The following is a 15,326-nucleotide window of genomic DNA, read 5'->3' on the forward strand; positions in this document are numbered from 1 at the left end:
ATTGTTCACAAATGGAAAATATGGGGCCAGATCCTCTGGTCCAGCCAAGCTGAGCTCAGTTTAGGATAGAAGTAGGGAAGGCCCAAAAATGACTTTAAAGTGGGTGCTAGTTTGGTCCCTGGTGTAAAGTAGAGCAGAGTGAAGGTATGCTGGAAGGGCATAATGAGTGGGGTCCCGCAGGGATCAGTTCTGGGTCCGGTTGTGTTCAATATCCCCATCAATGATTTAGAGAATGACATAGAGAGTACACTTATAAAGTTTGTGGACAAAGCCAAACTGGGAGGGGTTGCAAGTGCTTTGGAGGATAGGATTAAAATTCAAAATGATCTGGACAAACTAGAGAAATGGTGTGAAGTAAATAGGATGAATGCAAAGTACTTCACTTAGGAAGGAACAATCAGTTGCATCCATACAAAATGGGAAATGACTGCCTAGGAAGGAGTACTGCAGAAAGGAAGCTGGGGGTCATAGTGGATCACAAGCTAAATATGAGTCAACAGTGTAATGCTGTTGCAAAAAAACAAACATCATTCTGAGATGTATTAGCAGGAGTGTTGTAAGCAAGACACGAGAAGCAATTCTTCTGCTCTGATTAGGCCTCAACTGGAGTATTGTGTCCAGTTCTGGGCACCACATTTCAGGAAAGATGTGGACAAATTGGAGAAAGTCCAGGGAAGAGCAACAAAAATGATTAAAGGTCTAGAAAACATGAGCTATGAGGGAAGATTGAAAAAATTGGGTTTGTTCAGTCTGGAAAAGAGAAGACTGAGGGGGACATGATAACCGTTTTAAAGTACATAAAAGGTTGTTACAAGGAGGAGGGAGAAAAATTGTTCCCGTTAACCTCTGAGGACAGGACAAGAAGAAACAGGCTTAAATTGCAGCAAGGGCGGTTTAGGTTGGACATTTGGAAAACCTTCCTATCAGGGCGGTTAAGCACTGGAATAAATTGCCTAGGGAGGTTGTGGAATCTCCATCATTGGGAATTTTTAAGAGCAGGCTGGACAAAGACCTGTCAGGGATGGTCTAAATAATACTTAGTCCTGCCATGAGTGCAGGGGACTACACTAGACAACCTCTCAAGGTCCTTTCCAGACCTGTGACTCTATGCTCAGGTGCCCAGAGCCTCCAGATGCCAGCAGAGGATCAGATGGAGGCCACAGTGTAGCAGACATTCTTCCCTTTTTCCTGCTAATGCCCCTACACTGGTGGGCGAGGGATGTGATTGGGTGTAGGTGAAAGTGGGCCCTGTAGGGCCTAGTATCTGAATAGTGGTTATCAGAAACATTCCGCTGGAAACTTTGGGTTTTGAAAGTTAAAGGCTTGGGGACACATTGCCTCTCTTTCTGAGCCAAATAGTTTTCTACTCCCCCTCCACAGAGGCTAACTGCTACACCAATGTGAAAGGAGAACACAGCCTGGCCTGCAGCTGGCATGGTGGGGTCTGTGGTATGTTGGTGCCCAAACTCTCCCTCAGCTCTTCATTGAACACCAGTCACCTGGAGCCAGGGGTCTCATCCAGTCAGAGGCAGCATTTGGTACCTAGTGCTTGCTGGTCAGAGGTGCTGAACACCTGAGACTCTCACTGCATTCAAGGGGAGCTCGCAGAGGCTCAGCACTTCTGGAAAATCGGACTGCATGGTTATAGGTGCCATACAAATACCTCAGATACCAACAGCTTGTCAAGCAAAGTCCTAGGTAATACAGTATACCGTGCTAGGTCTTTGCAAAGGCTCAGAAAGAGGCTAATGTGACCCCAAGAGATGGAGAGAAATTGCATTTGCACAGTCTTGTTTTCTGAACTATTTTGCATATGATGAAATATCAAGATTTTATACCACACCCCGGCACAGCTAGCAGATAAGCCTTTGTACTTCAGTCAGCCCTTTTCATCTTCAAGTAAATGAATTTAATTAGCAACAGAAGCAGAATAATTATAGAAATTGCACTTGAACTCTTGCTCAGTCATTCCCCCTCATTATCCATTAAACCAATGACACACTCCCCTTCCCAAAGGGGGAGGAGCATAACTCCTCGTTGCCAGGATACAGACCTCTTGTGACTGACAGAGATATTGTGTAACTTGTTGAGGGCAGCAATCCAGATGTGCATTCGCTGCAGGAGACAGGGACAGACTTGTCTCTCTTGACACACACCAGGTGCAATACAGGAGGTTTCAATTTCTTAATTCTGGTGAGGAAAAACACTTCGGAGCTCATGTGAGTATTTATGATTCCTTTCTGCAGGGTAAATGGAAATGATAATGACATCCGTGTGGGGTGGGTGCTCCATGGCCAGGCTTTTGAGGTAGAAGTCTCAGGAGTTAAATTGTTGTTCCTGTAAGAACTAGTTGCACCTTTTTGTGGTGAATCAATCTGCTTCTGTTTATGTTTCATCTCCCTTGATGCACCAACCACAGACCTCACTTTGAAGCAGCTTCACTGCCTGCTCCAGGGACTACTCACCAGAGGAAAAAAATTGATTTAATTCCACAGGTCTCTGCTATCTGCTCTCTGTCTCTAGTTTACAGATTACCAAGACAGCATCAAAACTAAACAGGCAAGGCTCCTAAGTACTGCTGGGCAAAAAATTCTGACCAAAACTTTTTTTTAACTGAAAAATGCATATTTGGGTTGACTGAAACATTTTACAAATTTCTGCAAGTTGTGCCAAATTGTTTTGGCCCCCCAAAAGTCCAAACGTCTCGATTCTACATTTTCAAAATGAAATTTTTTCCCCCTATTCAAAATGACTTTTTGTTTTGAATTTTGCTTCAATTGTATTCTAAAAAGTAAAAAAAACAAAACATGAAACTAAACAAAATGAGTCATTGAACCAGAATTAAACAGAGGCCTGGCTTTCTCCCAGTTCCCAGGTACCCTCACCTCTATCGGTACCATTACCTCAGGCTGTGAGCGAGGCCCCAGCCCCGCCCTGCTCACCAGGGCTGAGGCACTGGCCTTTCTCACCCACGCTCTCATCCCAACTGCCTCTGCCATGAAGCTTTCTGGGCTCCAGACTTGGGGGCCTGCCTGCTCTGGGCCCAGAGCTGGGGGAGCCTACCTGCTCCAGGCTGTCGAGCCAAGTCACTCCTGCACAGAATGGCTATGCCTGCAGTTCTGGCCCCTCTGTTTCCAGAGGAGGCCATGCCTTGGGGCAGGGCCAGTGAGCAGGGTGATTTGCTGAGCACTGGCTTTAGGAGCCCCTCTGTGGGGTTCTGGTGCATTTTTTGGGGGGGAAAGTGTAACAGAGGGTGGAAGGGGAACAGGGCCTGGCTGCCAGCCCAAAGGGCCCGGGGCCGCAGTTGTGATGTCACACTCCCACGGTGCACCATCAGGCTGAGACAGGTCTGCAATCTGCCCGGCAGCCTAGGTCACTCTGGGGCCTGTGTCCTCATGCTGAGGTGCATTGTCACATGGTGCTGAGATCATAACACAGATGTCCCGTCAGCAACTCCGAGAGCAAAACAACCGAGCAGCAGCCTTCCCAGAATGCTCTGCTGCAGCACCCCATTCCCCATCCCTAACTCCTCTATGCTCTGTCTTCAGCCGGCCAGCCGCTGAGACGGGCACCCACAAGCATGGACACTGAAGACAGCGTCACGGAGCAGGTCTGCCAGGAGTCAGAGGTCCAGGATGGCGAGTGAGTGTCAGATCATGGCAGGTTGGGGGTAACGTGAAAGGCCAGTTCCCATCACCTGCACTTGCTGACAGACCTGACCCAGGCCCTCTCCAGCTGAACTCAGCTCAACCTGTGTGACATCCAGTAAACCCCCCAGCCCCACCTGCATCCCCTGCTGGCACCCTGCATTAGCACATGGGGAGAGTGGGTCCTGCCTCAGCAAAGCAGGCCAAAGAGGTGGGTGTGCTGGGGGCTTCTGTTCCTGTTCTGCGCCTCAGCAACAAGGCTTCATTTAAGAGGTGGCTTGGTTGGGACTCCTGTGAACCAAGGAGGAGGAGGCAGGTTAGGAAGAAGCCAGCTCCGCAAAAGCCCACTGAGAGAGGCTGTAGGGGGCCTGGAGCCAAAGAAACACCAGCCCCATTGCCGTGGTTATTGGAGGCTCTTGTGGGACAAGCGAGGAGTCAGGTATGGCAGCCTTCTCCTCCAGCTGCCCCCGGGTGGGCTGATTCTGATCCCACTGCTCCCTGTGGTTGCCCCACCGTCCAGGCATTGCCTCCACCGTCCAGGGGTCCAGGCTCGCCATGTCGGCTTGTGCTTGTCTCCTGCAGGCTGCGGGAAGTGGAGGTTGCAGGCCACAAGGTGTTGCTGGCGAGGAGTAAGATGGAGTTCAGTGCTGTGGGGAGCAAGTGCACACATGCAGGAGCCTCTCTCAGCAAAGGTAAAACCCGGCGGGTATCTCCAGCTGCCAGGCAAAGCTCAGGCCATGGGCAAACGCAAGGTAGAGGCGAAGGTGTCAAAGGAGACACTGTGCAGAGGACGGGCAGCATCCCTCCAGGAGCTGCTGCTTTTCTAATGCTTCCGCCTAGCAGCCTAGCTTCTCATTCCCTTTCTCACTGCACCTGCCTTCTCCTCTCTGTGCGAAAGGGCAAGGGAAGCCCATGCTGTCACCCCCAAGTCAGGGACAGCCCAGCTCCACAGTGGGAAATGAACCAGGATTCACCTGCTTTTCAGGGGGCTGCCTCAGCATGGTGCCATTGGCCTTGTCTCAAGTCACTGCTCTGGCCAAGCGCCCCCTGCTGGACTCTCACCAGACTGTTGTGTTTGGCTCCCTCCCCACACATACCAGGGCGCTTTACAGCAGGGGTTCGCACAAGAAATTTTTTGGTGGCCTCAGAGTGCAGCCACCGACTATTGCTGGTGGCCACTCTGACAATTTTTCCTAAAATACTCGATTAACTTTAGGAAAAACAAATAAATATGTCCAAATCAATGTAATTTATTTATGTAGGGTTTTTTGCAGACTTGATAATAAAAATAATGTACCATTTTCTTTAAACAGAACAGAAACAAATAATGTGTTTTGCACGTTCTTGTCCCTTTCTGTTGTTGTTTCTTTTGCTTTTTGTGGTTGCTTATTTTTTTAAGACTTGCTAGGTAGTATGTCTGTTTCTGTGAAAAGTGATTAGTATTTTGTTAATATCACTTTTCACATCAAGAGACTTGCCAGCTAGCAGGGAGGCAGTGAAAAGTGATATTAACAAACATACAAATATCACTTTTCACAACAGACTTACTCAGCCCTGGCAAGCTGAGGGACAAATTAAGCCCTGGATGGGAAGGTGGGTAGAGAGGCAGCTGGGGATTGGGGGCGATGAGGGGGGGTGAGACCGGGGACCAGAGCCCTTCAGTTCCGCAGCCAGGGACTGGGGCTGGGGGCTGCAGTGGGGGCTGGGGGCTGCAGAGGTCTGTTGGCGGGGGAGGTGAGCTTGGGGCTGGCAGTCACTGCCGCATGGCTGGGGGCTGGATCGTGTGGCCCCATGGCTGAAGTCTGAAACCCTGCAGCTGGGGGTCAGAGCCCACTGCCACACAGCCACAGCCCAGGGCCAGACGAGGCTGCATGTTGGGGGGGGCTGAGTCTGGAGCCAGGGTCAGGGCTCAAAGCCTGTGGCCAGGGGATGGAGCCTGCCACCACATAGCTGAAGCCTGTTGCCCACCACCTCAGATCTGAAGCCCAAGCCCCACTGCCTGCCTGCTCCTCCAGCATTTGTGGCTCCAGAGGGGTACAGGGCCCAACCCCTGCTTGCAGCCCTGGGGGAGGGGCCACTGCTTTGCCCCCCTCATCACCACGCAGGAGGCCATGGCTGCACAAAGAGCCCCTGGTGGCCACATTTGAGAAACGCTGCTTTAAAGCCTCCCTTCTTCTGAATAGGCTGCAGCACTGGCTCTGTTTGGCCTCTTGGGGTTGCTTCCTGGGCACAGACTGTGATACCCCTTCATGGAAGTGGGACCCCATGCCTGGCTACCCTAGCCTCCCAGGACCCCCTTTTTTCAAGAGCTCCCACCTTGTGGGCACTTGGGTTCACAGCTTACCCTTTTAGAGACATGTGCCAATGGACTCAAACAGATACCTTGTGCACAGGGATTTTTGAAAACAATCACTCTTTACTAAGCTAAAAAGTAACACCAGCATGCCATATCCTGCCTCAGTTTCCTCACCACTCGCAAGCATTCTTTGGGAACTGGGTAGTCTCCTAAGAAGTCCAGGGTCTTTCCTCTTTCCATTCCCTCCTGCACATGGCTTCTCCTCCAGAACATAGAGTCTCTCTCACTCCCTCCCTCCCTCTCTCTACCCCACAAGCAGTAGCTTTCAACACCCTGAAATGTGAGAGGCCCTTCCTTTTATAACTTTCCCCTTTGTCAGCTGACCTCCAATCAGCTTGAATTCTGCTCTACCAGATGATCAGTTGCCTTGTTACCAGCCCACCAGGCAAACTGGTTCTTCTGGGCAGTAGTCAGCTCACTGACCTAGGGGGCCTCCACTTGAATAGAAGGCCTAACAGTTTAACAACCCACCATTGTTAGTCCTGGGTCATCACCTCTGGAAATTTCAGCCCAAGCTGGAGGTAAAAAGACAGCAGAGGAACTAGATCAGCCTTGCACTCCAAATGGAGTTTGCAGTTCAGTCTAGATACATGAAGAGTCCATAATATCAACCAGAATTCATAAGTTGTACACAGGATTCCCCAAATGATCTCACCCATACAGTACTTCTCAAGGATAGTGAAGAGGTACACAGTGCTGCTTCACAACACCTAATGAGGTGGGCAAGAATCCTGAACCCAGTTTGCAGAAGTGAACAACTTACCCATGGTGCATCACATTACAGTCCAAGATGGGAATAGACTCCAGGAGTCCTGACAACAAGTTCTGTTCTACTCACTAGACAACACTTTCCTTGGTGTGTGACTTGCAGGAGTCTTGGCGGGTAACAGGCTGCGCTGTCCCTGGCATGGTGCCTGCTTCAATATCAGAACTGGAGACATTGAGGAGTACCCAACTCTGGACTGTCTTCCCTGCTTTAAGGTGACATTATCCTTGTTACTTTTCATTCTACATCTCAGCTTGTTCTGTCTACTCTGTATTTGCTCCCCTTTTTGCCTCATCCATTCCAGTACCTGCCACTTTACATCCAGCTTGGGCCCTGGCCTCACCAGCAATTCTGTGGAAATGTTAGAATTCTCTTCCCTGGCCACCACTCTCCACAGTGGTTACTGAAGTACTGGTTTTCGGGACCATATGGCTCTAGGACCTAAATGCCTTTTCAGAAGCCTTGTTAGCCCCCTTGCCCCACATTGATGAGTAGAGCTTTTGAAAGGAAGAAGGATTTTCACAACTCTCTGAAAACAAATCATGTAATACTTCTGTAAGTGCTAGCAGGGTCTGTTTGAGCTGCTTTGGCATTGAAAGGTGCCTAAAAGTCACTCTGAACTTGTCAGATGGAGCGTGGTATTCTGTGGGCTTGGGTGATCAGCTGGACAGAAGCATCCAAATGTGACCTGCCCAAACCCACCTTCAGCAGAGGGGCACTAGCGCTCCTCACTCTTTAGAAGAGTGAAACATGAGACCGTCCAGCACGCTTTCTTTCCCCCTAGGGCTGCTCTAGCTTTTTGCCTTTGAGAGACTCCTTAGGCTGAAAGCCCTGGGTTGCTTCTTTGGCATCAGGGTGCCTTATTAGTTCCACATACTCATTGTGCCTTCACTGAAGACCACCCCACCTCCAGTGCCCACCCTCCTCCTCCTCAGTGCCGCTTGGCCCCAGAGTAACCCAGGCTTTGGTAGCAGCCTTCTCTTGCAGGACACACACACTCCAAAGCAAAGGCTCCTCAGTAAATTCCCAGCAGCCTCAGCTGTGCACTGAAATCCCACTCTCCTTCGGTCTTTGCAGGTGCGAGTGGAAGACGGGAAGGTATTTATTACTGCAAAAAAAAAGGTACTGATCTCACCTACTCTCACTGAGTAACCACAGCAAAGGTGGTCCAGGGACCAGTTGCCATTGTTTGAATAATTTCTTCTTTTCTTTCTACCAGGACCTTGAAAGTGACCGAAGGTTGAAGGCCATGAGTGAGCGATGCAAGAGCAACGAGAACACAATGCTGCTCCTGGGTGGAGGTCAGTGAATCAGAAGACAAAGTCTGAACACAAGCACCTGTGCTTTGGTTATGTAGCTTGTATGTCAGCCCCTCGGGCACATGCTGGGTCTGCTGGGCTCTTCTCCAGGGGTGCCAGGAGCGTTCCTCCTGTGTGGCTAGTAAGTCGTGCCAGAAGGGGTGAGACTCATGTTTCTCTCACAGGTACAGCTGCACTGGTCTGTGCAGAAACACTTCGTCAGGAAGGCTTTACAGGCAGGATCATCATGGTAACCAAAGAAAAGCATGTCCCATATGACAGGACCCAACTAAGCAAGGTTTGTGCATGGCCAGAGCTTCTCTTAAGAACTGTGATTGAGGGGATGGACTGGGGAGGGTGGGGGGAAGGTCAGGAATTAGTAAAAGCTTCAGTCAGTGAACCACAGTCAGAGCTCCAGCTGCTTCAGCAGAGCCCAGTTACCCAGGGCTGTGAGCAGAGCCTGTCTATAGGGAGGTTACATTGTTCAGCAAGTTTCAGAGTAGCAGCCATGTTAGCTGTATCTGCAAAACGAAAAGGAGTACTTGTGGCACCTTAGAGACTAACAAATTTATTTGAGCATAAGTTTTCATGAGCTACAGCATTTGATGAAGTGAGCTGTAGCTCACGAAAGCTTATGCTCAAATAAATTTGTTAGTCTCTAAGGAGCCACAAGTCCTCCTTTTCTCATTGTCCAGCAAATCATAGAATATCAGGGTTGGAAAGGCCCTCAGGAGGTCATCTAGTCCCACCCCCTGCTCAAAGCAGGACCAATCCCCAATTTTTGCCCCAGATCCCTAAATGGCCCCCTCAAGGATTGAACTCACAACCCGGGGTTAAGCAGGCCAAAGCTCAAACCACTGAGCTATCCCTCCCACCCAACTGTCCCTACCCACTCCCTACAGTGCCTCCTCGTGGGACAGCCTTGGCCAGAAGCAGTTCTGAGCCAGTGATCTTACCCCATTCCCTGCAGCCTCTCCTGCTATAGACATGGTTGGCTTGGGGGAGGGCAGTTTGGTTTACTAATAAGAAAACACATTGCCCATGGTTTCAGAGTAGCAGCCGTGTTAGTCTGTATCCGCAAAAAGAAAAGACTTGTGTTAGTCTCTAATGTGCCACAAGTACTCCTTTTCTTATTGCCCATTGCGAACATTTCCCATGAGGAAACTCCAGAAACCCAGATCCAGGTTGCAGCCCATGTGCTGTTAACCTCCTGCACAGTGCGACTGGCTTTGTGGAGCTGCTCCTCATTCCTGGTGCTTTGCTTCGCTTCCAGGCGATGGATAAGACACTAGAGAGCATATACCTGCGGCAGCAGGACTTCTTTGAGGCTCATGGAGTAGAAGTTTGGACCGAAAAAGAGGTGAAGGAGCGGCAGCAGCTCACCTTTATCAAAAGATCAGTCCTTGTCCCAAACACTGGCCTGGGAGCAGGGGACCATTGCTGCAGAATACTGTAGTTCTCCTCTGGAATGGTGGGTTGATTAGTCACTCTGTGTGGGCACACACAGTGCATGTTGGGAGTTGCACACCAAAGTCAGGGTTACCTGCTGAGCATTGGTACATGGGGGTAAACTAGTGGCAGACAGGCAGCACTCCCATGGGAGGGAGGTGACTTTAGAAGGGGGCATATGGCACACTGGAGCTTTGGGTTCCAAACTGGGAAATGTAGCACTCTCCCACCTTGTACTTGGGTGCAAAGAGCAGACTGGGCTGGGGGCACACAGGTGCCTGTGTGGCTATGCACTAAGGCAGGCTGTGGAATGGAGGAGTGAGCAGTACGCTGCCCCGTGCCTTTCATTGCTGCAGGTGGTGTCCGTGGACACACAGGGGCAGAAAGCCCACTTCCAGGATGGGGCCTTCCAGAGGTACGACCAGCTCCTCATTGCGACAGGCAGCAGGTGAGAAAGCGAGGCAGCCACGTGTGCCTGGCACAGGGGCCTGAGATGGGCTGAGTGCAGCAGGCCTTTGACCTCTTCAGGGCGGTCAGCTCCCTGAGCCTCTGGGTGGGGTGGGTGCGTCTCTGTGCACGCAGCGGATGGGCAGACACAGCTGTCTTTTAAGATGCATGGCAACTGTAACTGACGTCTCCTCTCCTGCAGCCCCAGGCAGCTCCAGTGCCCCGGCTCAGACCTGGAGAATGTGTGTTCCCTGCAAACCCCAGAGGATGCTAACAGGATTCTCCACCTAGCAACTGGCAAGAGGGTGGTGATTCTAGGCGCGTCATTCATTGGTAGGAGACTGGCATAGCAGCTGCCTGACTGCACATAACAAGTCAGAATAGGGGTGGGGTCAGATCACTAATTATAAGCAGAGCCTTGAAATTTATTTTCACCATGTGTGCTGATTAACCAATGGCCATTTGCCCATGGGTGGCCGCTCCCTGCTATTCTGGGCTGTGCATTACTCCATGGGGAGTGCCCGCCAAGCCGTTCCTCTGGGAGTGCTAAGAACTGCAAACAGCACTTAGACCTGGAGGAAGGGGATTTATTTTATGGAGGTGTCCCTTCATCCTTCAGGAGTGCAGGCTGCCTCGTTCAGCACCACCTGGGAGAGCGGGGAAGGTTTGCTGTGCCCTGGGGAGGGAAACAGGCCAGACGTGCAGCTAGTGGGGTGCATAGGGGGATGGAGAAGTCTTTGCCCTTCCTGGTAGTTGGATCCCTGGTGAATCCCAGAAAGATTCAGGATACTAGAGACTGATACTTGAGGAGCCCCATGGCTGTATAAAAGCAGGCAGCAGGGGCAGCATCTCTGACGCCCTTCCCACCCCCCCGGGTAAAAGGTTTCCAGCTTCATCCCTATTTCTAGGGAGAAGGTTGGTGCTGGGGAAGAGGGGGTGGGTGTGTGTGTGTGTGTGTGTGTGTGTGCGCGCGCCCGCCAATTTCACTGCAGGTGTGTCCATTGTGTGCAGGGATGGAGGTAGCTGCCTTCCTTTCAGACAAGGCCAGCACCATCTGCGTGGTGGAAAGAGGGGAGTTCCCCTTCCAGGCAGTGCTGGGGCCTCAGGTCGGAGGCGTTGCCATGAAGGTATAATTAATAGCAGACAGAGAATGCACACAAATCCAAGTGGTGGGGAAGCCCTACGCTGACCTCATGAGCGCAAACCTCCTGCCCCCTCTGTGCCCGAGACAACACTTACCCCTCCCTACCTGCCTTGCCCACAGCTCCCTCACGTGCGCGCACACACAGGGGCTATTCCCAGCCACCCCTCCCTAGCCACACTGGTCTCCTCTCATCCCCACATCTCCCCCAAGCTAACAGTCCCACCTTATGTGCAAGGGCTCCCAGCACAGGCTGGGGGCCCAGAAGGGGGCATGGCTGTCCATCAGCTGGAGGAGATGCCAGCTCTCTCATCCACAGGACCAACTTGGGGGGTACTTGGAGAACCCTAGTGGGCAGAGCTGGCCAGTGGCCCCGCTATTTGCCTGGGTTTCTGGAAGGGGAGGAATGTGTAATTGTTGAATTAATCAGGAATAGAACATTGATGAGAAGAGCCATTTTGGGCCAGGGTAATTCCTCTTCCTTGTTTCAGATGCTGCAGAATAAAAGAGTGAAATTCTACATGAAGGCTGAAATCTCTGAGCTGCGAGGAGAGAACAGAAAGGTTAGCAAGTCTTTAACACCAGCTCCACACCTGGACTGCTACCAAAATCTGCTTCTAATCTGGGCCTATACCATTCCACTCCCGTCCCGTGTTCCTTCCACAGCCCGTGTAATCTCCAGGCTCCCAGGCCACTAAACTCTACATTTGTATCACCTACAAAGGCACTAGCTTGCTCTCCACTGCCCCTAGGATCAGAGTCTCGTGGGCCCAGAAAAATGGATTGGGTGGTCCAGGGAAGCAAAGTGCCATAGCGAGGGCAGGCTGGGGGTGTCTCTGGGCGGAGGAGGTTCTGAGGCACCATCTCAGTGAATGGTGTTGCCTGTTTCCTAGGTTACAGAGGCTGTTTTGGCCAGTGGAGAGACGCTACCTGCAGATGTTGTGGTGGTGGGAATAGGTAAGAGACTAAACAGTACGCCTTTGCTTTGTATAGACACCATCGTACTGATGCTGCCCCTCACCTTCCAGGACCTCTGCGTATCCAACACTAGCTAAAACCCAAAGCACTGCTGCCCACCGTAAAACAGAGCCTGGCTGGCTCACATTCCAAGACTAACTCCCAAGAGAATAATTACTCCCTCTACCCTAGCCCCAACCAACTCCAGCCCCCCCGAGATACCCTGAGCATGGCATGCTGGCGGCTTGATTGCCTTACACTCTCCCTTCCTATAGTACTGATCCAGCAGTCCCCCTCCAGGGATCTGTTCTTACACCTATTGCGCCTGTTACCAAAATACCTTGCCCCGCTTAGAGCTGGGGTTTGGCTACCCCTCTTCAAGCTCAACCAGCCCCTGGCCTGTACCCCTCATGCAACTCTCACTGTCACCCTCACCTCCATATGCTGCTGTTTGTTCTTACTGCACTTTGCCCGACTCCAGCCCATGCTGGATTGAATGATACTTAAGCAGCTGTGCTCCCTCCTGCACTGGCCTGTCACTCCCGCCACACCCCTTGCTTGGAGCCCAACTCACAAGTTTCCTTATCTTTCCCCAAAGGTGTTGCCTCCAACTCAGGGTTCCTGAAGGACACTTCAATTGCTCTGGACCGCAGAGGTGCCATCCTGGTGGATTTGGTGCGTAAGTTCCTGTGAGGCATGCACACATCACTTTTAAGGTGCCGCGCATGTTAGTTCATTAATCGCACTCTTTCTCCCCTCTTAGTTCATGCAAACCAACGTCCCAAGAGTCTTTGCTGCTGGGGATGTGACTTCATTTCCAGTCACACTGTTCGGTGGGACGACCGCCACCATCCGTCACTGGCAGATGGCACAGGCTCATGGTGAGGGACTGCAGGAGCAACAGCACTATCTGTGTCTGCCTCCCGTCCCAACACAGCTGGGAAAACAGGCTTGAGAAGTGGTCACTCAAGGCTGCAAGGGCTGTAGGACATGAAGAGCCACTGTCTATGCACCAAACCAGCTCAAGCCCCACTGATCAGCCCCAGCTCCACTGACCAGCTCACGTGCCATGCAATGGGGCCAGCTCTGACCAAATGGCAGAGGGAGGGAAGGGGTCATGCACGTAGAGGTGGGTAGCTGCTCCAGCCAACCCAGCTGCCAGCACGAGTCAGTCGTTGGAAGCAATATCCTGCTTCCCACCTTGAGCCAGGACAGGCTTCATAAGCTGATGAACCTGAAGTTTTAAAAGTCTCCCCTGAAACTATCTTCTGGAAAAATACATTTTCCCCTCCTGGGGTTTTCTGGGTCGTTTCAGGTCACATTGCTGCTTTAAACATGCTGAAGAAGCAGAAGGCATTGCACACAGTTCCCTTCTTTTGGACCTCGCTGCTCGGAAAAAGCATCCGCTATGCAGGTGGGAGGGGAGCAGAAAAGCTGGGACAACCGCTATTCCCCTGCCCCATACCTCTGCAGAGCTAGGTGCTCAGATACTGCAGGGATGGGGACCTAATAAGCACCCAGAGAGATGTTTGAACCATTCTCCAAGTCAATCAGAGAGAGTGAGGGTGAGAAGTCCCCCACCCCAAGCCCCTTTTTTAATTTGGGGAAGCTATAGCTGAAAGTAGAAAACCCAGTGTCAAGTCATAGCCCAGGACACTAGAGTCAGAGGTCATGTCCCTGGGGCCCTGGAGACAAGGGTCACCCTCTCTCCCCTTGGCCACGGCCAGAGCCCTCACTGCATAGAGCATGCAGCCCAGCTCCCGCCTCAGGGTCTTTCCACTGGTCTACTGAGCAGTCTCCTCCCCCCACCCCCAAAGTTATTTGGTCATTAAGCTTAAGGGGCATGATGGCATTCACCCAGACCTAGGCCCCACTGCATCTTCTGCATTTGCAGGCTATGGGAAAGGATACACAGATACTGTTGTGAAGGGAAATCTGGAGCAGCTGAAGTTCTTGGTCTTTTACATCAAGTGAGTGAATCTGTAACCCAATTAGCTTAGAACTCTTGGCAAGTCAGAGCCAGACCCGACCAGCATATCTGCCAAGAACTTACTCTTCCTGCGCAGAATGCAGCACAGACGTCCGTGGTGCTCTGGGGAACAGCCTGTATGCAGCTCCTGGGGATGGTCCTTGGCAGTACTGCAGGGGCACGCTCCACACCATCCTTCCAAGGGTGTGTGCAACGGGGATGCTGTCCATCCAGCTTCTGCACTGTGGCAGGGGCATGCACAGGAGGGGGGGAACAGGCCCCCAAAGAAGAAGATTGGCAGATCTTTCAACAGCCTCCCTGATTTATAGAAAAGCTTCCTTTTGAGGTTCAATATTAAAACTGCAGGGTCCCAGGATTCAGAGACGGAGGCATAGCAGCCCTGGAGAGAGGAAGGGAGAAGCAGGACAGCATCTGTTTGCTCTGATTCATATTCAGTGCTTGATCCCCATGGGCACGTTAACAGACCCACCCTTCGCCATGGACCAGCCTCCGCTGTCACTGCACATGGGGGATGCCAGCACCTGCCCAGCTCAGAGCCTATTAAAGCTGGCCCTGGGCCAGCAGTCCCTCAAGCTCTAGGAGGCTGCAGTGCTCTGTCACTCAAGGGTATGGAGGGGAGAATCTCTCATTTGCTGAGGCTTTTCTCTTTCAGGGATGATTACGTGATTGCAGTAGCCAGCCTGAACTTTGACCCCATGGTCTCCCTGGTAGCCGAGGTCATGTACTCTGGCAGACAAATCTCAAAAGCAGAGGCCCAGTGAGTAACTCAGCTGACCCACTAAGTTCATGCCCCATGAGGTTACTGCTGCCTTGTTAGCATCAGCCCTGCCTGACCCAGAGCACTCGGTCACAGGCAGCCTTTTCCTCAGTGTCCTGTCTTCTGTTGCAGGTCCTCGGATACAACCTGGATGAAGCAAGCCTAACCTGAGACTGCCTAGGGGCTCAGTAAGACCCCCACAGGCATAATCATTTCCCATACCCCGTTGTCCCACTTAGGAGAAATAAAAACCAGCATGAAATAGAGCAGGAGCCCTGCTTTTCTTGTCTGCAATCACAGCCACAACATCCCTTCTCTTTACTTGGGGACAGCAACCAGGAAAGTGTATTATTGGGGGCGGGGCGGGGGAGAGAAGAGAAGTGCCAGATCAACCAGACATAACTTGTCTTCTCTTCTGTAGCGGGAAAGCCGCTGGGCTGAAGAACAGCGGGCTGCCACGTTCTCCTGGAACTCAGCTGAATGGCGGCCAGGGCCAGGGCCTGAGCAAACAGGGGAAG

At 51.7% G+C, this 15,326-nt stretch overlaps 1 protein-coding gene across 5 annotated transcripts in view; it reads left to right on the forward strand.

The window, feature by feature from the left end:
- LOC311532511 (apoptosis-inducing factor 3-like) overlaps positions 1-15,074 on the forward strand; it is a gene marked incomplete at its 5' end in the record, with an annotated part of 21,766 nt that extends 6,692 nt beyond the window's left edge. For 2 of the 5 annotated variants that reach the window (XM_084651026.1, XM_084651025.1), the window contains 18 exons: positions 3,549-3,642; positions 4,230-4,339; positions 6,875-6,984; positions 7,847-7,891; positions 7,989-8,070; positions 8,253-8,365; positions 9,341-9,427; positions 9,873-9,964; positions 10,166-10,296; positions 10,975-11,090; positions 11,596-11,667; positions 11,998-12,061; positions 12,660-12,736; positions 12,825-12,942; positions 13,377-13,475; positions 13,956-14,031; positions 14,704-14,808; positions 14,941-15,074. In XM_084651026.1, coding sequence (XP_084507152.1) covers positions 3,549-3,642; positions 4,230-4,339; positions 6,875-6,984; positions 7,847-7,891; positions 7,989-8,070; positions 8,253-8,365; positions 9,341-9,427; positions 9,873-9,964; positions 10,166-10,296; positions 10,975-11,090; positions 11,596-11,667; positions 11,998-12,061; positions 12,660-12,736; positions 12,825-12,942; positions 13,377-13,475; positions 13,956-14,031; positions 14,704-14,808; positions 14,941-14,974 — 1,625 coding nt within the window. In that variant the 3' untranslated portion in view covers positions 14,975-15,074. Of the gene's footprint in view, positions 1-2,071; positions 2,220-3,135; positions 3,175-3,548; positions 3,643-3,816; positions 4,340-6,874; positions 6,985-7,846; positions 7,892-7,988; positions 8,071-8,252; positions 8,366-9,340; positions 9,428-9,872; positions 9,965-10,165; positions 10,297-10,974; positions 11,091-11,595; positions 11,668-11,997; positions 12,062-12,659; positions 12,737-12,824; positions 12,943-13,376; positions 13,476-13,955; positions 14,032-14,703; positions 14,809-14,940 lie in introns of those variants that run through there. The other 3 variants (XM_084651028.1, XM_084651027.1, XM_084651024.1) reach the window with 3 other exon arrangements.
- Between the last annotated feature and the right edge of the window lie 252 nt (positions 15,075-15,326).

Source organism: Lepidochelys olivacea (genome assembly GCF_965140295.1).
Source record: "Lepidochelys olivacea isolate rLepOli2 genome assembly, chromosome: 17".
Taxonomy (NCBI): domain Eukaryota; kingdom Metazoa; phylum Chordata; order Testudines; family Cheloniidae; genus Lepidochelys; species Lepidochelys olivacea.